At 49.2% G+C, this 24983-nt stretch overlaps 1 protein-coding gene across 3 annotated transcripts; it reads right to left on the bottom strand.

The window, feature by feature from the left end:
- Window positions 1-1119: 1119 nt before the first annotated feature.
- On the bottom strand, window positions 1120-18226 carry PMVK (phosphomevalonate kinase). 3 transcript variants are annotated; one of them, XM_040230410.1, is made up of 5 exons: window positions 17854-18226; window positions 15384-15447; window positions 12683-12835; window positions 8070-8199; window positions 1120-6920 (listed from the first exon to the last, which is right to left on the bottom strand). In XM_040230410.1, the coding sequence occupies exons 1-5, from the start codon at window positions 17946-17948 to the stop codon at window positions 6784-6786; spliced, it is 579 nt and encodes a 192-aa protein (XP_040086344.1). In that variant the 5' UTR covers window positions 17949-18226; the 3' UTR covers window positions 1120-6783. The 3 variants fall into 3 exon arrangements, with proteins under 3 accessions (XP_040086344.1, XP_040086346.1, XP_040086345.1); XM_040230411.1 differs by lacking the exon at window positions 1120-6920 and adding an exon at window positions 6938-7324; XM_040230412.1 differs by lacking the exon at window positions 15384-15447 and having other exon boundaries at window positions 17854-17951.
- Between the last annotated feature and the right edge of the window lie 6757 nt (window positions 18227-24983).

Below are 24983 nucleotides of genomic sequence, written 5' to 3'. Positions count from 1 at the left end.
TTTAAGTCATCTTTGTCTCAGCAATGCTTTACAGATTTGTACAGATCTGTAGATTTGTACAGATGCTGTACAGATTTTGCATATCTTTTATCAGATTTACCTCTATTCCATGTTTTTAATGCTTTAGTTAATTTGCATCATTTGAACTTTTTAAGATCTAATTTTTTATTTGTATTTTTTTTTGGCTGCACTGGGTCTTCGCTGCTTAGTGGGCTTTTTCTAGTTGCAGAGATCAGGCGTTCCTCTTCATTGTGGTGTGAGGAACTCACACTGCAGTAGCTTCTCTTGCTGCAGAGCACAGACAGGCTCTAGAGCTCAGGCTCAGTAGCTGTGGCACATACGTTTAGCTGCCCTGAGGCATGTAGAATCTTCCTGAACCAGGGATTGAATCTCTGTCTCCTGAATTGGCAAACAGATTCTTAACCACTGGACCAGTGAAGCCCTATTTTAATTTTTGCTTCTTGCTTATAAATAGAAATACAATTTATTTCTATCCATTGATCTTATATCTTGAAATCTTGAACTCACTTATCAATTCTAGTAGTTTTTTTGGAAACTCCATCAAATTTTCTATATAAATGATCATGTCATATGTGAATAAAGACATTTTTACACTCCCCCCGCCAATCCAGATGCCTTTTATTTCTTTTTCTTATTACAGACTAGACTCTTCAATATGATGTTGAATAGGTAGTAAGAGTGGACAACCCTGCCTCATTTCCCAGTCTTAGAGTGAAAGCATTTAGCATTTCACTGTGAAGTATGCTGTTAGCTATAGGGCTTTTGTAGATGTTCTTTTTCAGGTAGAGGATGCTCCATTTTATTCCCAGTTTGCTGAGAGATTTTTATCAAAATTGAACATAGGATTTGCATCAAATTAATCTTATAGAAATGCAAATAAAATGTTCATGAGATTCCACTATCTACCTATTAGAATAGGTAAAATTAAAAAGACTGACCATACAGAGTATTGGTGAGGATCTGAAGCAACTGGAATTCTCTTTCAGTATTGGGGAGCATGCTGTACCACCACTTTGGAAAACAATGCGATGGCTTCTTAAAAGGTTAAGAATGTATCTATCCAAGAGAAATGAAAATACATATCCACACACAAAAATGTTACCTGAATGTTCACAGCTTCTTTATTTGTTATATCCAAACACTGGGAAGAACCCAAATGTTCAACAGGTGAATGAACAGACAATGGTGGTATATTCATACCACACAACAGCAATAAAAACAAGCAAACTATCCACAGGAACCTGCAGTGATGTAGATGGATCTCAGAACTTACGCTGAGTGAAGGAAATCAGACCAAAAAAGACTGTAGAGTGCACAGCTCATTTAGACAAAGTTATTGAAAACGACAACTAATCTACAGAGACAGAAAGCAAATCAGTAGTTGCCTGGGAACAAGGGTTGGGAGAGAGAGGGTAGACATGGTGAAGTTTTTGAGGATGATGGATACGTCCATTTAAAAAAAATACTTATTTATTTGGCTGCACCAGTCGTTAGTTGCACACAGGATCCCAGATCTTCGTTACAGCATCTGGGATCTTTAGCTGCAGCACAAGAACTCTCAGCTGTGGTATATGGGATCTAGTTCCCTGACCAGGGATCAAACCCAAGCCCCCTGCATTGGGAGCTCGGAGTCTTAGCCCCTGGACCACCAGAGAAGTCCTGGATATGACCACCCTAATTGTGACCATGGGCATATACAAATATCAAACCTTGCCAAATTGTGTACTTTAAATATGTGCAGTTATTATATGCCAATTACACCTCCATTTAGCAGTTTAAAAGCAGAGTAATAAAATTTAAGAGAATGTTAGTGATACAAATCATTATTATTAAGAACATATATATAATATTAATAACTTAAGAGCAATACTCTGAGATCATAACCATATACAAAATTAACAAAGATTAGGAGGGTGGGGAGAATGTCTTGAAACAAAAGGAGTTAAAACTCTCATCATAAGATAGGGCATCAAAACTCAGGGTTATTACTGATTTTGGTATTTACAGAAATTTCATGGTTTTTTTTAAAGTGCTGAGAATCTTCAAGTCCAGCAGAAGTGACTCTAGTTAGCCACTGGGTCCTCCCACGTTAAGAGGCATCAGTGCCAACCTGTCGAAGGATGGGGAGTAGACTCGCTGGCTTCTCAAGTCACGTCCTGTGACTCTTCCAAACACTCCGAGCCAGGAACCAGGTCAACACCCCTACAAGGGACATATGAGAACCACCAACCAGCCTACGTTCCCTTCTCTGCTTCATCCCTGACTCCTGGGAATTTAAACTTAATTGACAACAATCATTTATCATAGGGCAATTCCACTGCTGGGTAGACATCTAAAGGAAAGAAAACAACTACTTCAGAGATATCCGCAACCCTATGTTTACTGTAGCATTATGCGCACTAGCCAAGACATGGAAACACCCTAACTGTCCATCAGTGAGTGAATGGGTTAAGAAAATGTGCTAGGTTTACACAGAATGGAATTATTTTCAACCAAAAAGAAAAAAAAGAGGGAAACCCACCTTTGGCAGCAACATGGGTGAACTTTGAGGGCATTATGCTAAGTGAAAGAGTCAGACAAAGAAAGATAAATACTGCATGATCTCACTTACACATAGGATCTAAAAAAACTGAACTCAGAAACAAGAGTAAAATGTTGGCTGCCAGGGGCTGGGAGCTGGAGAAATGCAGAGATGTTGGTTAGAGGTTACAAACTTTCAGTTACGAGATGAGCAAGTTCTGGAGATCTAAGGTACCACATAGTCACTGTACTTAGCAATACTGTATTATATACTTGGAAGTTGCTACATGTCATCACCATCACCCAAAACAAATGACTGTTACGTGAGGTAACAGAGGTGGTGGTGTTCAGTCGTGTCCGACTCTTTGTGATCCCATGGACTACAGCATGCCAGGCTTCCCTGTCCTTCACTATCTCCCGGAGTTTGCTCAAACTCATGTCCACTGAGCCAGTGATGACATCCAACCATCTCATCCCCTGCCCCCATTTTCTTCCTGCCTGCAATCTTTCCCAGCAGCAAGATCTTTACCGGTGAGTCGGCTCCTCATCAATTTTGTGGTGATTATTTCATAATAGATAATATGTATCAAAACATCATGTGTAGGTCTTAAATTTATAAATATTATACGTCAATTACAGCTCACTAAAGCTAGGAAGAAAGAAAAACAAATCAGTCATCTCTCAGTCTGGTACAACGCTGAGGGGGAAGTGACCTCACAAGTGAAGTGAAAGTTGCTCAGTCATGTCTGACTCTTTGCAGCTGTATAGTCCATGGAATTCTCCAGGCCAGAATACTAAAGCGGGTAGCCCTTCCCTTTTCCAGAGGATGTTCCCAACCCAGGGATCAAACCCAGGTCTCCCGTATTACAGGCAGATTCTTTACCAGCTGAGCCACAAGGGAAGCCCAAGAATACTGAAGTGGGTAGTCTATCCCTTCTACAGCAGATCTTCCCTACCCAGGAATCAAACCAGGGTCTTCTGCATTGCAGGCAGATTCTTTACTAAGTGAGCTATCAGGGAAGCCCTCACAAAGAGCGGACCTAAGGGGAGGCCCAAGGAGCCAGAGTCTCTGTGTTGGAAAGGACCCCAGCAGCCTCAATACCAGCAGGAAGCAGAGGTTCCAGGCCCAGAGGGGGTGGTAGCGGGGCTGGATCAGAGCCTCTACTGGGAGGTGAGGAAACATCCAATGCATGAAATGACCACCCACAGGATTCCACCCAGTGTGACTCCTACAGCCCTGGCTCGCCCTGCCTCCAATCACATCCATTTTCTGAAGCCCACTGTGGACCCACAGCTCTAGGAGACAGGACTACAACTACCAGACAGACATGGCCCTACCATCAGGGAGTTCACCTTCCAATGAGAATCCCAGAGGGAAGACATGTGAGGGGGCAGGGCAGGTGCCCAGTGGTGAGTTCCAGACCCTTAGCGCTGTGGTTAGAGGCGCCACTCCACCAACAGCCAGGCAGTGGTCCTCAAGGCACAGTAGGTGAGAGGCGATCTCGGCCTTCTCCCCGGGGCTATCCAGGCTCTCTAGCCTCAGAGCTGCTGGGTGAGCTGGGGGGCCTAGGGACAGGCGGAGAGCTGTGTCTCACAGAGCTTCAGAGCCCTCGACACGGCCGCTTGCTGGCCAGGCCCAGGCCTCGAAGCAGCTGCGCCCTCTCCTCCACCCCCCCACTCTGTGGTCTAATGGTGGTGCCGGTCTCCATGGGTCACCATCCACAGGGGCCTCCCTCAGCATCTGGAGTGCATGGACACTGCCGTTAAGGTCACAGCTTCAACCAGCTTCAGTGTCTCCGTTCACATTTCAAAAATTGATATAGCCGAGATCAGCTGTCTACCCACTGGGAGGTGGCCAGAGGTCAGGGTTAAGTTGCATGACTTCAGGTCTATCTTTATGGGTGGAGCTGTTCTCAAAGAATGGTAACTGCTGTGAGCTGGGAACTAACCTGATGGGCGTTTGCTACAACATGTATCCCTACTGATCCCACCCAAATGATTCGCTCCAGTTTAAATGAAAAGCCCGAGGGCTGGCTGGGTGCTGGGCGCCTGGATCCCTCAGTGATGACGGCTGGGCAGGCTCTGGGGACCCGCCCCTGAGTGCACCACCAGCTGAGCTCTGCCTCTTCAGCAGGGCCTGGGCACTCATAGAAGGACACAGACTGGGTGCTGGACCAGTGCTCCCGGGCAGAGTAACCGGCCAGCCCAGGGACTCCTCCTCTTGGCCTGGGCCTCGGAGGGCAAAAGTTGAGCCTTAGGACTTTGCCCTTCTTTGTCAGAACAGAGAATAACATTTGTTTTGGTGGAGGCTTCCAGCAACATTGTAACCGGACCATGACCTGACCTTAAGAACAAAGGATCTGACGCCAAGAAGCTTGCAACAACTAACTATACCACCCTTTCCTATAAAAGAGCTTTGCTGAAAGCTTTCCGGGAGTTGGGGGTCTTTTAAGGTAGAAGCCACCCGTCTCCTTGCGTGGCCCTGCAGTGAACCTCTCTCTGCTCCAAACTCTGACATTTTGGTGTTGTCAGGCACACAGCCTGGCATTCAGGAATGGACACAGGCAAGGCAGGTTAACATAACCTGGAGACCAATCAGCCGGGGGTTGGGGACACAGAGGAGTCCATGGCTTTCAGGCCTGCGGGAGAGCCAGGGGACTAGTCTCAGGAAGAGGTAATCTAGGGAGGAGATGTGGGCAGGAATGTGTAGAGTTCACTGAGGGTCACAGTGACACCTATGGAATTTCCTTGGTTGTCCCCTTATCAGTGTGAACCATCAGATTTTATAGAAGGAGAACAAAGTCAGTGCCAGAGAGGTGGTGGGCCCAGGCTACGCAGTAGGATGGCCAGGATGGCCATGCGGCTTTGCACCATACCCCAAAGGTACGTGGCCAAGGGGAGTCAGGAGTCAGGCGGCCTGTGTTCTGGCCAGAGTGCCAACATTTACTAATCCTCTACCCTGGACAGGTTGTTTACTTCTCTTGAGTCCTTGGCATCTGCTAAATGCAGATGAAAATGTCCTCCTTGAATATTTCACAGAGTAGCTGTGAAGAATCTGCAAGAAATTTAGATATTGTACAAGGCTCTACTGGAGAAGGCAATGGCAACCCACTCCAGTGTTCTTGCCTGGAGAATCCCAGGGACGGGGGAGCCTGGTGGGCCGCCGTCTATGGGGTCGCACAGAGTCGGACACGACTGAAGCGACTCAGCAGCAGCAGCAGCAGAGGCTCTATGGGCTTCCCAGGTGGCACCAGTGGTAAAGAACCTGCCTGCCAATGGGGGAGGCATAAGAGATGCGGGTTTGATCCCTGGGTGGGAAGATCCCCTAGAGGAGGGCATGGCAACCCACTCCAGTATTCTTCCCTAGAGAATCCCACGGACAGAGGAGCCTGGCAGGTCACAGTCCAAGGGGTCGCAAAGAGTTGGACATGACTGAAGTGACTTGGCACACACACAAGGCTCTATAGATAAGCGGGGTCAAGTCCAAGGACTCCTACGGGAAAGCTGAGGTTACATGACCTGCCCAGGGCCTCTCAGTGGTTACCAAGGGCCATCCAGCTCTGGTGCCTCTGGCTTTCTATGACACCGTAGTCCTTCTGGGTGCCTGCTGGTGGAGCACGGAGCCTCTCTTGGGGCCATCCCAGCAGACGAGACCCACAGACTCCAATCCTGCCTCAGACATGCACAGGCCTGTTACCCGAGTGGCCCAGATCAAGGTCAGCCTCTGCAGGATATGCTGCAGCCCAAGGGGGAGCCAGAGCAGGAACCCAGAGCCACCCGGTCAACCCAGACACTATGGAGCCCCACGCAAGCTGAGCTGTCATCTGGGAAAAGAGAGATGTCCAGTTCTGAGCAGGTGCTCCAGAGAGGTTTATGATATCCACAGTGGGGAGCCCCAGGCTCCTACTCAGAACAAGGGGTTGAGAACATCCAGTCAGGTGATCACGGCCACCCCAGGCTGACAGGCCTGGCACCTGTGGAGATGGTGATGCTTCTGCTTCAAACACAGCCAACTCCCTCCCCTCTGCCCTTTAAGTCTCCTTGTAAAGAGGCAGGGCTGTCCTTTTCATGACGCAATGAGGTCCCTGGCGGTTTCTTGTCTGACACCTATCAGCCCCCAGAAAGCTTGACCCAGGCCCCCTGTCTGCTCCCCAACCTTGGCCAGCGTCGGCAACCGCATGTCCAACACGGTCAGCCCACGCTCAGCCCAGCGGCCCCCAGCCTGCCCCTAGAAGCTGCCGGCTAAAGTCTGCAGCGGACGAATTCTACTAAGTGCCCCAGCTGCTCTTCCAGGCGCTGCTCATCCCCGTGGTTCTCAATGACCCAATCGAAGGTCCCGAAGTTGTCCAGGCCACACTCTGACTCAGCGTCGTCCACCCCTGCGGAGAGGTAGGGCAAGGTCAGGCCTGTCCCTCCCAACAAACACAGGGCATTGAGGCCTGCGGGCCCCACGAGAAGCCACCCTCTCTTGAACACTCCTCAGCCCCTCAGAGCTAACCACCACACACCCCAGAGGGCACTGCCGTACCCCTGAAACACTGGGACATCAGATTCACCGGTCCACAACCACCTGAGCCCCGAAGAGGGGCCCACTGACATCTTCACTTGTCACTGCCATCTCAAACCACAGACAATCCAAATGGTAATTTTGTTTTCATTTTACGTAAAGCCCGTCGTGTCAGTTTTGATCCTGACATCTCCGACTCAGGCCCCTTGGGAGGCAGCATGCGCCATTCTCAGCGAGGCTGGTAACAAGGGCATCCACCTGGTGGGTCCGCTGTGACTATAAAGTGAGATCCTGTGTTCAAAGCGCTTAGCCCAGGCCAGAGCGAGTGCCCAGGAGGTCAGGATGCTTAGACACTCAGTCATGACTCTGTGCGACCCCATGGACTGTAGCCCATCAGGCTTCTCTGTCCGTGGGATTCTCCAGACAAGAATACTTGTGGGTTGCCATTAGGAAGCTATTCACCTCATTTAGGAAGAGTCAGACCCACTAATCCAAGTCACAGTGACCCGGGGCAGGGAAGACACCTGAGCTGTGCCCCTGAACTGCCAGAGAGCAGGTCCTGGGCTGGCACTCCTAGGGCCATCTAGGAAAGCTTCCTCTCCCCGTCCCCCAACTGTGTTAATCAAACAGGAATGAGGTTTGTCGGGCCTGCCCTCTGACCCACTGTCAGTGCCCCCTCCAGGCTGGAACACAAAGATGAAGGACCAGGGGCAGCAGAGGGTCCCAGCCAGACCTCCAGAAGCCCACTGGCCTAGAAAAGACAACCCAGGTAAGGGAACCAGGCCAAGGTCACAGGAAAACCTTTACCCCAAGGACACCATCCTCTACTCAACTCCACTTATTAATCTGGAGGCACTCCTGAGCCCCAGACCTCAGACTCCTTTTTATAGCCCCCTGCTCACACCCCCAGCCCGCCAGGGAGACAGCAGAAGACCGAGAACGTGGGAGGGGGTAGCCTGGTCTACGGTGGGCCAGCCGGCCCGCATGCTGAGCCCTGGGGCAGAGGTTGTGAGCAGCTCACCTGGTGTGAACACCCAGCCCCGCTGCTGCCGGCTCTCCTCCGTGGCCACCACACGGACCGTCTGTGTCACAGCCCCATAGGCCTCCTGAAACCACTGGATGTCAGACACCCTCCGTGTATCACTCACCAGCTACAGGAAAAGAACATAAACCAGTGACCAACAGGACATGGTGCAGGAAGCAGCAGGACCGGACCCTGGAGCTAGAGGGGAGAGAGGGAGACCTGGCCCCATGCCCAATAAGCAGGAGCCCAGACTACAGAGCCCAGACAAGTGTAGCCCCATTCCCTATGATAACCCAACCAGCTGGAAGGGACATCCGCTCCTCCCTTCAGGCATCCCTCCCTGATCAATGTAGCCTGAGGCCTGCTCTTCCCACGCTGTGAGCTATGGTCATCATTGGTGAGCTGAAGAGGCCTCAGGCTCTGAAATCAGATCAGCCAGTCATTTTACAGATGAACAAACCCAGGCCAGAAACAAAGACACCTTAATCAGTCCCTGCCCCCAACACCTTTTAAAATGGAAATGTGACCTCGTCAGTCCCCTGCCCTAAGTCCCTCCAAGACTTCCCACAATTTTAATAAAATCCAAAGCTCTCACCCCAGCTTACAAGGCCCTTTAAGATCTGACACCTATTTCCTGTCACCTTCCCTTCATTCATTCTGCTGCGTCCAGCTGACAACCTTGCCCTTTCTTAAACATCCCAACCAGGTCTCCTCCTCAGGGCCTTTGCACTTCCTTCTCCTTCTGCCTGGCTCCCTCACTTCAGAGAGGTTTCTGCTCAAATGTCATCTCCTGGGACAGGCTGACCCTACCATCCTGGCTCCCTCCCTGTCCCTCTCAATTCTGATATGCTGTTTATTCTCTGACCACTAAGTATTCATGAAACCATCATCATCTCTTTGTGTGTTGACTGTCTGATCCCTGCTCTGTAGAGTAGCTCCATGAGCGGAAGGACTGTGTCTCACTCACTGCTCCGTCCCTGGCCCATAGCACCGCCTGACACATAGGGAGCACTCAGGAGCACACGGTCTGAAGGAGTCTTTTGGGCCTGGAAAAGAAAACAACAGTTTCACAGGCCCTTGCTGAATCATCTAACTTCGGAAAAAACAAAACAGAACTTTAGGTCCCGCCCTGATGCTCCAAGCCGGTTGCATCTCTCTGGGACTTATCACCCCCTGTCCAGAAACCTTCCACCCCCTACACCTCCACAGAAGACTTACCACCCCCTGCCCAACTACAAATGCCATCTCAACTAAAGAATACCCAAAACATCCCGCCTGATTAATGTTTCCCTTATCGCTTCCACAAGCCTCCCTATAAATATGGAGCCTCCCTGATCCCTCTCTGCGCTCAGCCGGGTCCAGCCTGGTCATTAGGCCGACTGTCTCCCCTCCTTGCCTGAATAAAGGTAACCTACTTCTGTTGAGGTCATCTTTCCTCTTTCTGCCTCAGCCTGAACTATACCTTACACGGTCAATGAATGAATGAATCAGTGAATAAAGAGGCCAGATGTTCTTGTCCAAGCCGCGGGCATGTTCACTCAGCCAATCATTAAACAAACACTATGAAGGGAAGGATACTCACGCCAGCATTCTTGCCTGAAGAAACCTATAGACAGAGGAGCCTAGCAGGCTACAGTACTTGGGGCTGCAAAGAGTCAGACACGACTGAGTGACTAATACACACCTGTCAAACACCTACTGTGTGCCTGGCACCGTGTTAGACTCTTGGAGCAGAGTTGTAAGCAGACCAGGTACTTGCCCTCGGGGAGCTCACAGTCTACTGGGAGAGACACTCTAAACCAGCAGCTTCACTAATTACTGTGCAATCACAGCGCTTATCAACTTGCATCTGGACCTTAACACTGGGAAACCAAACTCCTGGTTTTCTTCCCAAACTCGTTCTGCCACATCATCTCTGTCTCAGAAAATGACAACTCCAGCTGTCCAACTGCTCAGAACAAAATCCTTGGACTTGTCTCCTGTCCTTCCACCCTGAAGTGAAGTCGCTCAGTCGTGTCCGACTCTTTGCGACCCCACGGACTGTAGCCTACCAGGCTGCTCCGTCCATGGGATTTTCCAGGCAATAGTCCTAGAGTGGATTGCCATTTCCTTCTCCAGGGGATCTTCCCAACCCAGGGATCGAACCCAGGTCTCCCGCACTGTAGACAGACGCTTTACTGTCTGAGCCACCAGGGAAGTCAGCCATCATATCAGGAAATCCTACTGGTTCTATGTTCAAAACCTGTGCAGAATTTACCCCTCTCTCCACTCCCCCGCCACTCCGAGTCAAGCCATGGCCACTCTGCTGTCCTCTGGAAAGATCCTCGGCCTGGCCTCTCTGCTTCCACTCTTGCCCTCCTCCCAACAGCCAGGAAGAGCCTCTTAAATCTTCAGTCAGTTCAGTTCAGTTCAGTCGCTCAGTTGTGTCCGACTCTTTGCGACCCCATGAATCACAGCATGCCAGGCCTCCCTGTCCATCACCAACTCCCGGAGTTTACTCAAATTCAAGTCCATCGAGTCAGTGATGCCATCCAGCCATATCATCCTCTGTCGTCCCCTTCTCCACCTGCCCCCAATCCCTCCAGCATCAGGGTCTTTTCCAATGAATCAACTCTTCGCATGAGGTGGCCAAAGTATTGGAGTTTCAGCTTTAGCAACATTCCTTCCAAAGAACACCCAGGACTGATCTCCTTTAGAATGGACTGGTGGGATCTCCTTACAGTCCAAGGGACTCTCAAGAGTCTTCTCCAACACCACAGTTCAAAAGCATCAATTCTTTGGCGCTCAGCTGTCTTCACAGTCCAACTCTCACATCCATACATGACCACTGGAAAAACCATAGCCTTGACTAGACGGACCTTTGTTGGCAAAGTAATGTCTCTGCTTTTCAATATGCCATCTGCATTGGCTGTAACTTTCCTTCCAAGGAGTAAAGTGAAGTGAAGTTGCTCAGTCGTGTCTGACTCTTTGCTACCCCATGGACTGTAGACTACTAGGCTTCTCTGTCCATGGAATTTTCCAGGCAAGAATACTGGAGTGGGTTGCCATTTCCAACGAGTAAGCGTCTTTTAATTTCGTGGCTGCAATCACCATCTGCAGTGATTTTGGAGCCCCAAATAATAAAGTCTGACACTGCTTCTACTGTTTCCCCATCTATTTGCCATGAAGTGATGGGATGTTCCATGGGATCTGTTCCATGACACAGATGCCATGATCTTCATTTTCTGAATGTTGAGCTTTAAGCCAACTTTTCCACTCTCCTCTTTTACTTTCATCAAGAGGCTTTTTAGCTCCTCTTCACTTTCTGCCATAAGGGTGGTGTCATCTGCATATCTGAGGTTACTGATATTTCTCCCGGCAATCTTGATTCCAGCTTGTGCTTCTTCCAGCCCAGCGTTTCTCATGATGTACTCTGCATAGAAGTTAAATAAGCGGGGTGACAATATACAGCCTTGACGTACTCCTTTCCCTATTTGGAACCAGCCTGTTGTTCCATGTCCAGTTCTAACTGTTGCTTCCTGACTTGCATATAGGTTTCTCAAGAGGCAGGTCTTAAATCTTAGGTCACCCTTAAAATAAAATTTTTTAAAACTTAAGATCAGATTATGCCTCTCCTCTGCTCAAAACACTCCAGTGAGTCCCCATCTCACTCAGAGCAAACTCCAGGCTCTTCCAGAGAACCTGCATGACTTGACCTCACCTCCTGCCACTCAACTCTCACCTGCAAAAATCCATCTAGGTCACCCCTTACTTCCTGCAGGTCCTCCTCAAGTGTCATCACGTCAGTGAGGCCTTCCCTGATACCCTTAACAAAGCAGCAACAGGGCCCCCTCACAGCTGTGGCCTGCTTTCTTTTCCCCTTAGTAGCTATCTCCAAATACTCTGTATTTATTTAGGGCCTAACTCCCTCTACCCCCAGCGACAATGTATGTATCCTGAGAGTAGGGACTTCAGACTCTCACATGATGTAGCCCCACATCACCTGGAACCAGTCCTGGTACCAGAAGGTACCACTGGCTGCCAGAAAGAATGAGGAAGGAAAAGGGTAAGGAGCTATAGGAGCACCTGAGAGGGAGCATCAGTTAGGACCTGGGTATCTGGGAAGGCTTCCCGATGGAGGCGCCATGGACGCAGAGCTGGACCGAACCAGGTGAAGAGGGAAAGGAAGAGCGCTCCAGGCAGGTAGAAGGACACGGGCGGAGGCCCTGATTCCAGAAGGAGGTTGATTTACTTGAGGAACAGAGAGAAAGCCAATGTTGCTGCAGCTGAAGGAACAAGGAGGCTAGAAGGGCAGCAGGAGCCGATCAGTCAAGGCCCAGAAGTTCATGTTAAGGATTTCAATTCGTCCATCAGAACGGCAGGACAAAGGGTTCCAAACATGACTTGGTTTGTGTTTTTAAAAGGTCACTCTGGCTGCTGTGTGATGAATGGATCACAAGGGACAAGAGGCGAAGCAGGGACCAGTGTGGGGGCTACTCCAACTGTCTGGGTGAGAGACAGCAGGGCCTTGTGCCAGGGAGGTGGCCATGGAGAGAGAAACGGACATATCTGGGGAGGGATGGCGGGCTGGGGAAACAGATTTTCTCAGTGCCACCATAGAGCCCACTCACCCAGACAGGCTGGCAGACACCCTCCACAATCTTCCTGCAGAAGAAGCCTGGGTCAGCCTGGCGCTTCTCCTCGCCCCAGCGGATCATGTCCCTCCGATAGGCCTCCTTGTAGGTGCTGGCATCCAGGAGTCTCTGGAAGTCCAAGCCGTGCTCCTGCCCAAAGCACATTCTGTTTATGCCACCAGCCTCTCAACCTCACTGGTCTCCCCTAAAACAGAAAGAGGGTGCCCCGTCACCCCCACCTCGACCCGCCCTCCCTGAGGGCTGCTGCAAGGACTCATGAGGTTGCCCCCAGGACAGAAGCCTGCAAGGGAAAGGGGCCTAGAAACTGAGAAATCCCGAGCACTGGCAGATAGAGGGAAGAAAAGTCGAGGTCATCCAGAAATTGTTTTGGCTTGCCTTTAAATGTGTGATGTGGTTTTCTCTTCTGCAACAGTTTTACCTTCCCAATTCTTTCTGGCTTAAACTAGTCCTGAAATTAGTCTGCCTCCCTTGGACACACAGGCTTAGCCTTCACCCAGAAGTGGGAAGTCTCAAAACACTGCACTCCGTATCCTTCCACTACCCCTTCTGGCATTGTCTGTCCCCATCCCAAAGCCCAGGAGACCTGGCTTCCCCGTCTCTCTCTCCTGCCCCCATCTCCTTCCTCACTCCCAATTCCGGGCACCTTTGCTGAGTCAGCCTCATTATGTTTGGCTCTGGGCACTCCTGGAACCCTGAGGGAGGAGGGGCAGCTCTGACGCCCTAGGAAGCTGCTTCCAGGCGGGCCTCCCTTTCTCCAGGAACACTGAAAGCAACAGGGTCCATCAGAGGGCCCCAGAATGGGAGGGTTCAGATTTCAGCTCCCCTGGCATTCAATGCAGCAAGACCCTCTCCCCAAAGACTCAGCCTCTTCATGGGCAAACTGAGGGGGCTATGGCCCAGCCAGTCAAATCACCTGCTACCACCTTGTTCCAAGGTGAGGCCAACAGCCATCTCCCATTTATAGTTTCCCACGTACTCTACCTTGGGAGAAGGTTAGCTCCCAGGGGCATTATGGTTGGCCTGTCAATTATATTCCCCACTGCAACTGAAGAAATCAATGTGTTAACATTTCATTTTGCATGTGTTTTGTAATGGGTGTAAGGGATGAAGTGGTGCTGGACTTAAAAACAGCAGGGGCAGGCTGGCCTATCAGAGTCTCCTACTGGGGTTTTAGACATGCCAACTTCTGCCCACCGACCCTACCCCGCCCTCCAGCCTGGCTCAGCAGTCTGGACTGGGGCCTCATATGGGAAGTCTGGAAGCAGACCAGTGGTATTTAAACTGTTCCTCTGAGCCCTGGGGTTTGGAAATGTCAAGCCCCACTGGGGAAAGCTGAGTGCCTCCCCTCACTCAAAATTGCTCCCAGTCTGTCTACTGGATACAAAGAATCTCCGCATCCAATTTCATTTGGGAAAGGTTCCCACAAGGAAAAGATTTTGAAAACCAGACTCTTGTTATCCCAGGCCCCCCCAGGCTGCCACCCGACAAATGGGTCTGTTGTGCTGGTGGGAGAAGACCAATGGCACAGGGGAGAGATTCATTTTGTGTGGACTCAGCGGTCTAGACACGGGCCAGCTGACCAAGGAACCTTAAGTACAAGGACACACCTAGAGGTCAAGGACAGAAATGCAAGAGAAGAGCAGGCTCTTCATGGTGTGGGGAGCTGATCCCAACTTCCAGGCTCCCTTTTTAAAATCTACGGTTCTGAGATTCCTGTTTATTTTTTTACAGTCCTATTTTTTTTTTTAATCTACATGGTTCTAAACTCAAAAAATAGTTTACAGTGAAACATCTCCGTTCTGTTCCCCAGCCACATAGCTCCCCTCTTGGAGGCAGCCAGTGGTCCAGTCTCTTATGTATCCTGCCCAGGCTTTTACACAACCCAAGCATCCAGAATGGTGCTGAATGTGCTCCATATGTATCTGTTGAATGGCTGAATATATGGGCAAATATGTTTACAATTTTCCCCATTTTTATATAAATGCAGCATTCTCTATGGTATTCCCACATGGCATAGTGATAAAGAACCTGTCTGTCAGTGCAGGAGACGTAAGAGATGTGGATTCCATTCCTGGGTCTAGAAGATCCCCTGAAGGAGGGCATGGCAATCCACTCCAGCATCCTGGCCTGGAAAATCCCATAGAGAGGGGAGCCTGGTGGGCTACAGTCCATTGGGTCACAAACAGTTGGACACGACTGAAGCAAATTAGCAACAGCAGTGTTCTCTATACACTGTTCTACATCTTGCTTTTTTTCACTTAACAATGTAACTTGATAACTCATTAAATTTCTAAGGGGAGAATTCCATGGGTTGTGGCGGGCCAACTTCAGAGGGGGCAGGGGGAGGTGATCTGTGTCATATTTTTTGAATAAGGGTACAGACTGTTACCAATAACACAGCATCAGAGCTGCCAACTCACATCTACAGCCTTTTCTGGACACATTTTCCTGACCATCCTCTAGGGAAGGTGGCCTGAAGTGAGTAAGGCCAATGGGAAAGAAACTTAAATGGAAAATGCCACCCTATAGGTCCACCTATAGAGAGCAGAGAGCTGTGTGTCACCCTGCCAGCAGGGGGTCATAGGGACCCTGCTAGTGACTCAAGCAACAGCACAGCAACCAAAGCTTGGGAGCTGGCTCCTTCCAACCCACGAGGTGCCACAGAGCTGCCACCTACCTGAGCGTACTGCTCCTTGAGTGGACCGGAGAGCCGGAGGACAGCACACACGTCAGCCCCTAGCCTGTGAGACAGGGAGAGCCGAACCCCATTAACCTGAGGCTTCCAGGCCCCAGAAGAGTGAAGCCCCATGTCAGCTGTCAGTACCTATATAACCTTGTCAGGTCTCAACTTCCCTGATCTCCTCATCTGTAAAATGGGGTAACAGTGTCTGTTCTGTCTCCCAGAGGATTAACATGAAACTCAAATGTGAAAAAGCCCTGAAACGCTTAACAAGTAAGACAAATAAAAGTATAATTACGGTCTGAAGATCCCAGGAATATTCAGGCTGGATTTGGTTACTGCTGGGCTCCTGAACTTGTTCTCTCATAGCCAGGGGTATCTCAGTCTTAAAGGATTTGGTCTGCACACATAAACAACTCATTCATTCAGTTGCTCAATTTACTCAACCAACTATCTGTTGGGTACTGTATCTGGATCCAGGTGATACAAATGCGAATAAGCTATGCGATTTCTGGGACTTCACTACTGGTCCAGTGCTTAAGACTCCATGCTTCCACTGCAGGGGGCATGGGTTCAATTCCTGGCCAGGGAACTAAGATCCTACCTGCCACACGGCCAAAAAAAAAAAGATACATGACTTCTGCCCAAACACTGACATGGTGAGGTGGGTGTTCTTATTTCCATGTTTCAGGTGAGGAAACTGAGGTTGAGGGAGGAAAACTGACTCACCCAAAGGACCACTGCAAGTCAAGTACTAGTAACAAAGCCAATATTATAAAATGCATCCTAGGTGGCGCAGTGGTAAAGAATCCGCCTGTCAACGCAGGAGATATGGGTTCAATCCCTGGATCAGGAAGATCCCCTAGAGTAGGAAATGGCAATCCACTCCAGTATTCTTGCCTGGAAAATTCCATGGACAGAGGAGCCTGTCAGGCTACAGTGCTGGAGAGTTGGAGATGACTGAGCACACACACATTGGTAAAATAAAAATAAAAGCCAACATTTAGTCCCAGTGCCTGTGCAGGTGTGTTCAGTTGCTAAGTCATGTCTGATTCTTTGTGACCCCAAATACTGTAGCCCTACAGGCTCCTCTGTCTTTGGCATTTTCCAGGCAAGAATACTGGAGTGGGTTGCCATTTTCTACTCCGGGGATCAAAGCCCAACGTGTCCTGTGTCTCCTGAATTGGCAGATGGATTCTTTATCACTGAGCCACCTGGGAAGCCATGCCTGTAACTAGGTGCTAAGAGTTGTGCACATTGTCTCACTTAATCCTTACAATCACCCTATTATCTCCAACTCATGGATGACAAAACTGAGGAACAGAATGCATAAGAAACTTGGACAAGATCATACTCGAATAAACTGATGAGTCAGGATTTGAATCCCAGCAGTCTTAATTCCTGAGTCTGTGCTTCTGACCACAAATTGATTGATGTGCTGGGTGGAGAAATGTAACTTGGGAAAAGGTGACAGATACTTAGTGGTGAAAGATTCAGGTGGCAAACTCTGCCTTGGATTTTCCACAACCTCTTAGACTCCCTCCCCATGGTGCCCCAAAGCAGCCTCCTAGCAACCTCAACACACTGGCCTTCAACAGGAGAGAAGCCCCGCTCTACCTTCTCTGGCTTCTGTGCTCTCCTTACCCAGAAAAAATGCTCCCACATAGAACATCTTCCTTTGGGAGAAAACCTGCTGAAATTCCCTGGTGGCCCAGGGGTTAAGACTCCACAGTTTCACTGCTAAGGTCCAGGATGCGATCCCTGATTGGGGAACTAAGTCTCAAAAGCAAGCAGGCAGAGGCCAAAAAAAAAAAAGACACTTAAACAAAAAAGTATTAAAGAAGCAATAGGGAAAAGCAAAAAGAACCCATTCCTTAGGGCTAGATGAAAGCTGAATTTGAGTCCTGGATCTACCAACTTTGTGTTCCTGGCAGGTTTGGGTGTTGTCTTTTGAACTTTTCAGAGTCTCCTTTTTTGCATGTGCAAAATGAAGATACTGACTAAAAATAACACACAGTACCTAACAACAGTATCTGGCATACAATAAAAGCTCAATAAATCCCATCAACTAGGTGGAGTACTAACTAAGGATTTGTCTGTGGAGTCAGATACAATTGGGGTGTGGTCTGAGGCAAATCCTTTATTTGTGACTCAGTTTCTTCTTCTGTACATTACCTCGAAATACTGTCTGGGGGATTAGGAATGGGGTATAAAAAGCGCCTTGGTAGCAACTGTTACTAATACTTCTCGAAAGATCTATAGCCCGCCTGGTTCTTTGAGGGGGGCGTGTGTAGACTGCTGTTTTTCCTGACGGTGACAGTCCTCCACTTCTGGCCACCCAGTGCTCCTTCTGCCCTGAAACCTGAGGACCCCAACTCCAAGGCTCACTCCATCACACCCCAACACACCCCTCGTGTCACGTGACTCGGGGTCTCTCGGTCCTCCTCCTTCCCCACCCCACGGACACCTGCTCTGAAGCGCCTCGGTCACGAAGTCCTTCCCGGATTTCCTCTTCCCGCTGAACAGCAGCACCAGCCCGGGGACGCCTCCCAGCGGGGCCATGGGGTCACCCCGCTTTGCGATCCCTAAAGCTAACTTTTCCCTATCCCTTACATCCGACCACCGGCACGGAACGGACGCGGCCACTCGGTGGAGCGGCAACAAGGAGGGGCTCCGCCCCCGCCCCCGTCTTCTTCATGGCCGTGGAGACGACAGTCAGCTAGCACACGTGCTACCGTGACTTTAAATTAAAGCCTGCGTAAGTGGAATATGGAGAGAAAGAATGTTAATTCCTAGGGCAGCCTTCTTCCTTAAAGAAGCTCCCCTACCAGAACTCATTTGGAATCGCCCAACCCGCCCACAACCTGACGTCACGGCCACGCCTTCTTAGCTGACACGCGTGACACGTGGGGAGGCGGGAGTTGGACGCAACTATTCTCTTCCCGGGGTGGTGACGTCTTAAAATTTCCTAAGTGAACCTTACACTGCCTTCCACATAATCCTACAAACACACCAAAAAAAGAATAAACTTGTTCATATTGCGAAAGCTTTCAAAACTACCTGTTCATCTGTTCATTTTAATGCATGTGCTAAAGCAAATCCGTATATGCCCCCCACAGTGAAAATAGGTGTTTCTGGATGTGAAATAAGGCGAGGACTCGAGGGGCGTGTCTTGTGACGTCATGCGGGGGTGAGGCTTAGTCAAACTCTCTTTATTTTATTGTTAAATGGGGTTTATTAAAGTCAGCGAGGCTACTGCAGTTCGACACTTTAAGGCAGGAAAGAAAACTCACGTCGGTTTTATAGCCACGGCTTCCTCTCCAAAAGTTTTTTGAAGGCAGAGAGCTTGGAATAAAATAAATTTAAAAGGCTCTTTGAAGCCACTCTGGACTAGCTTATCTAGTTTCACCTGGAGTCCAGCTCTCAACCGGGAGTTCAAGGGGCAAAATAAGGGGCAGTGATCTGTCTCTATCCTGAATTCCCATCTCTGACTCTGCCCACAGCAGCTGCCAGCCAGCCCGTTACAGAAGTGGAGTTGTCTTTAGCTATGGCTCGCTGCCCTGTATCTCTCTGAATTTGTCAAAACAGCCTGCAACCCATTACTGCTTCTGTTTTACATGCTATCATGTAAAGAGAAGTGAGGTGTGAAGATCTCCTTTGGGAGAAACCGTTAATTCTCCTAACATGGAAAAGATGGCACAGAAGCAGCTAAGGAAAATAGAATGATCAGTGGTGAGATACAAAAAGAATGGACTTTGGGAAGGTCTTTTTTTCCTTGTAAGCAACTCTGAAAGCACTGCACATTTGCATGTACTTCGAAGGAAGCCTACAGTGGAATTGTAATCCCAGCTTTGGCATCCCAGCACTTGGCAGGAATGTGACCTTCAGCAAGTCACTCTGAGTTCCCATCTCACAGGGTTGTATTAAGAAGGAAATGAGGAAAATATATGATAAAATACAATAAATATGCTTCATTTATTATTAAGTGCCAGTTGCGAAGAGCCGACTCATTGGAAAAGACCCTGATGCTGGGAAAGACTGAAGTCAGGAGGAGAAGAGGACGACAGAGGAAGAGATGGTTGGATGGACGTGAGTTTGAGCAAGCTCCAGGAGATGGTGAAGGACAGGGAAGCCTGGTATGCTACAGTCCATGGGGTCACAAAGAGTCAGACACAACTGAGCGACTGAACAACAATCTAAATATGGAATCGTTGGACTTCCCTGGTGGTGCAGTGCATAAGAATCTGCCTACCAATTCTGGAGACATAGATTCAATCCCTGGTCCAGGAAGATTCCACATGCCACACAGCAACTAGACTCTTGTACCTACAAGCCACAACTACTGAGCTTGTGTGCCACAATCATGAAAAGCCCTAGAGCCTGCACTCCACAGCTACTGAGGCAGAGTGCTGCAGCTACAGAAGCCCTCACACCTAGAGCCTGTTCTCTGCAACAAGAGAAACCGCCACAATGAGGAGCCTGTGTATGGCAACAGAGTGGTCTGCCCTGCTTGCTGCAACTAGTGAAAGCCCTGGCACAGCAATGACCCAGAGCAGCCAAAAATAAATAAGAAAGATTTCAAATATGGGGTTGTTATTTATTCTGAGCCATGTGTGATTTCAAGAGTTCATTTTTCTTTTTAATATTTATTTACTTATCTGGCTGCCCTGGGTCTTTGTTGTGGCATGTGGGGTATAGTTCCCTGACCAGGGATTGAACCTGGGCCCCCTGCACTGGCAGCTGAGTCTTAGTCTCTGGACCACCAGGGAAGTCTCCATTTCAGAGTTTACAATCCAGTGCAGGATCAGATTTCCCAGGTCACCTTCAACAAGTTTCTTTGGGAGTTCACCGAAAGCACCAAGCCCACCTCTGCCAGCAGAGACTAAACAGGATTAACTGCACTCATGCTCCTGCCACCCAGAGTCACCACTGAGAAATCAGGTCTTCTCCAAGAGACTCCTCCCTCACCTGACCCAACCGCACCCCTGCCCCTTCCCCCAACCCTTCCTAGAATGAAGCTCCCTGGAAGGCCCAGTGATTAGAAAATATCCCCCACACCCCAGTCTCTTCTCAATAGTTCCCTCCTGCTCCCTGCCTTGGTGGAAACTCGCTGTCCCCTACTACCCTCCCAGGGGCAGCCTCAGAGCTAAGCATCCGTACACTTGGTGTCTGTGGCCTTCCTCCCACTCCGTTTCAGCTTCTGTGCCATTCCTCCCCTGTTTCTTAGAAAACTCTAAGACTTTAAGACTTAGTGGCTCCTCTAAGACTCATGCCACCTGCCTGAGCTGCCTCTTCCCCTCCTCATTGTTGACAACCACCAATGCTGGTGATCATTCTCACATCCTGAGTCTCAGCCATTGGCTCCCTGTCTTCTTTTCCACTGGCTTCCCACCACCATTCTTGGTGACTTCACCGTTGGTCAGCCCATCCAACGCCCCAACAGCTCAAAGCCTTGGCCTCGGACATCCAAAGACTTTTTCTTCCTCTCCTCCTCAGGATACCAGCTCTCAGGGGCACACCCTGGGCCTTGTCATCACCAGAAACCATTCAACCTGCAAATTCCCACACCCATCCACCCTACCCTCCAAGGTCACTTGTCCATGTGCTCCCCAAAGGAGTGCTTCCCTCCCAGAGCCCATGAAACTCTTCACGTTATGTGACATCTGCTCCTCCTTCCTTCGACAACCAAAGGGAACGTGGAATATGTGAATACGTGTAGAAAGCTTTCCTAATCTGTACAGGACTGCACTATTTTTAGGATAGAACAGGCTGGGCTAAAGGCCAGGCTGCTGCCAAGGGTGAGGCAGGAAAGAGCAAAGGAGTAGGAGTGTCTGACAGGAGCAGAGACCAGAAGGGAGTGGCCAGAGTTCCTGGGGACTGAGACTGGGAGCCAGAGACTCTAGGTGACACTGCCTCCTGATGAGGGCTCCGAAGGTGATGCCTGAGGAAGCCAGTGCTGGCCTCAGAAGAGTACTCCCAGAACCCAGGAACCTCTGAGAGTCACCTCTCACTAAAGGAGTGGACACTTCAAAGAGAGGTTTGGGACTTCCCTCTGTCCGTGGAATTCTCCAGGCTACAAGACTGGGGTGGGTTGCCATTTCCTTCTCCAGGGGATCCTCCCAACCCAGAGGAGCCTGGTGGGCTATTAGTCTATGGGGTTGCAAAGAGTCAGACACGACTGAGCGACTCCACAACAACAGCTAAAACCCAGTGCAGCCAAATTAAAAAAAATTTTTTTTTATAATAATAAAGAGAAGTTTACCTCACTGACCCAAAGCTTGGGAGGAAGGCCTGTTTGAAGGTCACCTGCTCACTGCTTTAACACACTCAGAAACAGGATAACTCTCCTGCAGGGGAGTGGCTCTTACAGCTCTGCAGAGCCTAGAAGAGGGAAGAGCTGGGCTTGTCAGTACCCCTCCAACCTTGCCCAGGCAGAGGGGAACCCTGGGCAGGGGGTACCAGGGTCTGCTCCTCCAGGGCAAGCCTGTCCCACAGTGGAACCAGATGCCGTCCTGGCTCGGCAACACCACGAGTTACCCTTGCTTCAGCTCCATGCTCTGGCTCCAGTTTGCTCTCCCACGGACATTGTGTACCTGACCCAAGCATTCCCCTCTGCTGGTGTGGCCAGTGTAGATGTGACTTGTGAATCAGTCGTCGCGGGTTTGATGACCACCACTTCAGGGGCAGTGGAGCCCAGCAGATGCAGGACAGAATGGGATGGCCTTCTTTGTTTTGTTTGGATTTTTTTTTTTTTTCAGTCCTTATTCATTTATTTATTTTGCTCCACCAGGTCTTAGTTACAGCATGTGGGATCTAGTTCCCTGAGCAGAGATCGAACTTGCACCCACTGTGTTCGGAGCATGGAGTCTTAGCTACTGGACCACTAGGGAAGTCCCCTGGGGTGGTAAGAAAATAGCACAACAGGGAAAGAAAGGAGGGGAAGTCTGAGTCTATGCAAAGCTATTGGGAGAGACGTCTGTGCATTCATTCAACGTGTATTAAAGTTCTAAAACATGCCAGGAACTGCTAGAGACACAGCAGTAAACCAAACAGAGCCTTTTCTCAAACAGCATTTATTCTCATGGGAGACAGGCAATTTCAAGACAGCTTAAAAATGGAGCGTGAGAGCCTTCATCCCAAAATTGGAGAGGGAAGATTTATATAAATCAGCACTTGCAGGACGCTCTGATACAACCTGGAAATGTCTCTATGCATCCTTATATTAATAAATGTTACTCCCTCTGCCTGAAACACTCTTGTGTTTTCTTGTCATGAAACAGACTCCGACTTGTACTTCAACACTTAGCTTGTCTTGCCTCTTCCAATGAGCCGTCCCTGACCCCCTGTCCCATCTGACTTACACATATTTGTCTTCTATGCTCCTGAGATACCCTGTGCTTGTGGCTCAGACGGTAAAGAATCCACCTGTAGTTCAGGAGATCTGGGTTCGCTCCCAGGGTTGGGAAGATCCTGTGGGGGAAGGCATGGCAACCCACTCCAGTATTCTTGCCTGGAGAATCGCTATGGACAGAGGAGCCTGGCGGGCCACAGTCCATGGGGTCACAAAGAGTCGGACACAACTGAGCAACTAAGCACAGCATAGCTCCCCTACATAGCAGCTTACACTACACCATAACTGTCAATGTACTCACTTCTCTCCCCTCAGATAGCTAATAATTAATATCTATTGAGAGAGTACATCATGAGAAATACTGGGTTGAAAGAAGCACAAGCTGGAATCAAGATTGCCAGGAGAAATATCAATAACCTCAGATATGCAGATGACACCACCCTTATGGCAGAAAGTGAAGAGGAACTCAAAAGCCTCTTGATGAAAGTGAAAGAAGAGAGTGAAAAAGTTGGCTTAAAGCTCAACATTCAGAAAATGAAGATCATGGCATCTGGTCCCATCACTTCATGGGAAATAGATGAGGAAACAGTGTCAGACTTTATTTTGGGGGCCTCCAAAATCAGTGCAGATGGTGATTGCAGCCATGAAATTAAAAGATGTTTACTCCTTGGAAGGAAAGTTATGACCAACCTAGATAGCATATTCAAAAGCAGAGACATTACTTTGCCAACAAAGGTCCATCTAGTCAAGGCTATGGTTTTTCCATTGGTCATGTATGGATGTGAGAGTTGGACTGTGAAGAAAGCTGAGCGCCGAAGAATTGATGCTTTTGAACTGTGGTGCTGGAGAAGACTCTTGAGAGTCCCTTGGACTGCAAGGAGATCCAACCAGTCCATTCTAAAGGAGATCAGTCCTGGGTATTCTTTGGAAGGAATGATGCTAAAGCTGAAACTCCAATACTTTGGCCACCTCATGGAAAAAGTTGACTCATTGGAAAAAACCCTGATGCTGGGAGGGATTGGGGGCAGGTGGAGAAGGGGAAGACAGAGGATGAGATGGCTGGATGGCATCACCGACTCGATGGATGTGAGTTTGAGTGAACTCCAGGAGTTGGTGATGGACAGGGAGGCCTGGCATGCTGTGATTCATGGGGTCACAGAGAGTCGGACACGACTAAGTGACTGAACTGAACTGAACTGATTGAGCATCTGATGCAAAAAGCTGACTCATTGGAAAAGACCCCGATGCTGGGAAAGATTGAGAGCAGGAGAAGGAGGCAAGAGAGGATGAGACGGTTGGATGGCATCATAAACTCAACAGACATGGGTTTGCACAAACTCCAGGAAATAGTGAAGGACAGGGAAGCCTGGCATGCCTCAGTCCATGAGGTCACAAAGAGTTGGACACGACTGAGTGACTGACAACAACAATTGAGTGTTTACTATGTGTCAAACCTCAATCATGTGATGTAAACAATACTATCCTGACTGAAAAAGAGACACCCAAGGCTCATGATAACTAAGAGATTTGCCCATTTGCTCATTTATCTAAAAGATTATCATACATTGCCCCACACCCTGGGATCCCACACGAGAGAGAAGGGGCAAAACAACTTAAAAACAACTGGAGGGACTTCCCTGTTAGTCCAGGGGTTAAGAATCTGCTTTGCAGCGCAAGCAACTCAGGTCTGATCGCTGGTCAGGGAAATTCAGATCTCACATGCCATGGGGCAACTAAGCATGCCCTACTGAGCCCACGTGCCACAAGAGAAGCCCCTGGGCACTGCACCTAGAGAAAGCCAGAGCACCATGATGAAGACCCAGTGCAGCCAAAATAAATAAATAAATACAATTTTAAAAAGGAAAAGTCTAAAAAAAGCAAAAAATAAACAACTGAAGAATTTGACACTTAGGGTCCCACTTCTCCCGTGAACCCCCTCCCCCCAAATTGTTAAGAACCCAGTGAGGATGAACCCAGCTCTGACTTTGTAGGTTCTCTAGCTTTAAGAAATGCCGCAAGCCAAAGTTGTCTCTGGAGGTGAGAGGTTACTCGTCTAAGGAATTCCCAGAGGGTCATCCAACCCTCCACCGGACAGAGCACCCCCTCCAGCAGACCAATGGAGAGTTGGAGCCTCCTGTTCAGTTGCTGGTCCGCAAATTATTTCCGTCACTATAAGGCAGAGATTTTACCTTCAGTTTTATGGCTGAGAAAACTGAGGCACAATTCAGTGAATATTGTACAGCCAA

Source organism: Oryx dammah, unplaced genomic scaffold (genome assembly GCF_014754425.2).
Source record: "Oryx dammah isolate SB20612 unplaced genomic scaffold, SCBI_Odam_1.1 HiC_scaffold_28, whole genome shotgun sequence".
Taxonomy (NCBI): Eukaryota; Metazoa; Chordata; class Mammalia; order Artiodactyla; family Bovidae; genus Oryx; species Oryx dammah.
The sequence above is the reverse complement of the archived record's forward strand: the minus strand, read 5'-3'. Positions and strand labels throughout refer to the sequence as shown.

Bases quoted from the DNA above. Each gene is read 5' to 3' on its own strand.
- PMVK (XM_040230410.1), bottom strand. From the start codon at position 17,948: ATGGCCCCGCTGGGAGGCGTCCCCGGGCTGGTGCTGCTGTTCAGCGGG. The intron at 12,836-15,383 runs GTAGGTGGCAGC...TGCTTTGGGCAG, and splicing joins TCAAGGAGCAGTACGCTCAG to GAGCACGGCTTGGACTTCCA. The intron at 6,921-8,069 runs GTGAGCTGCTCA...ACCTCTCCGCAG, and splicing joins GGGCTGGGTGTTCACACCAG to GGGTGGACGACGCTGAGTCA.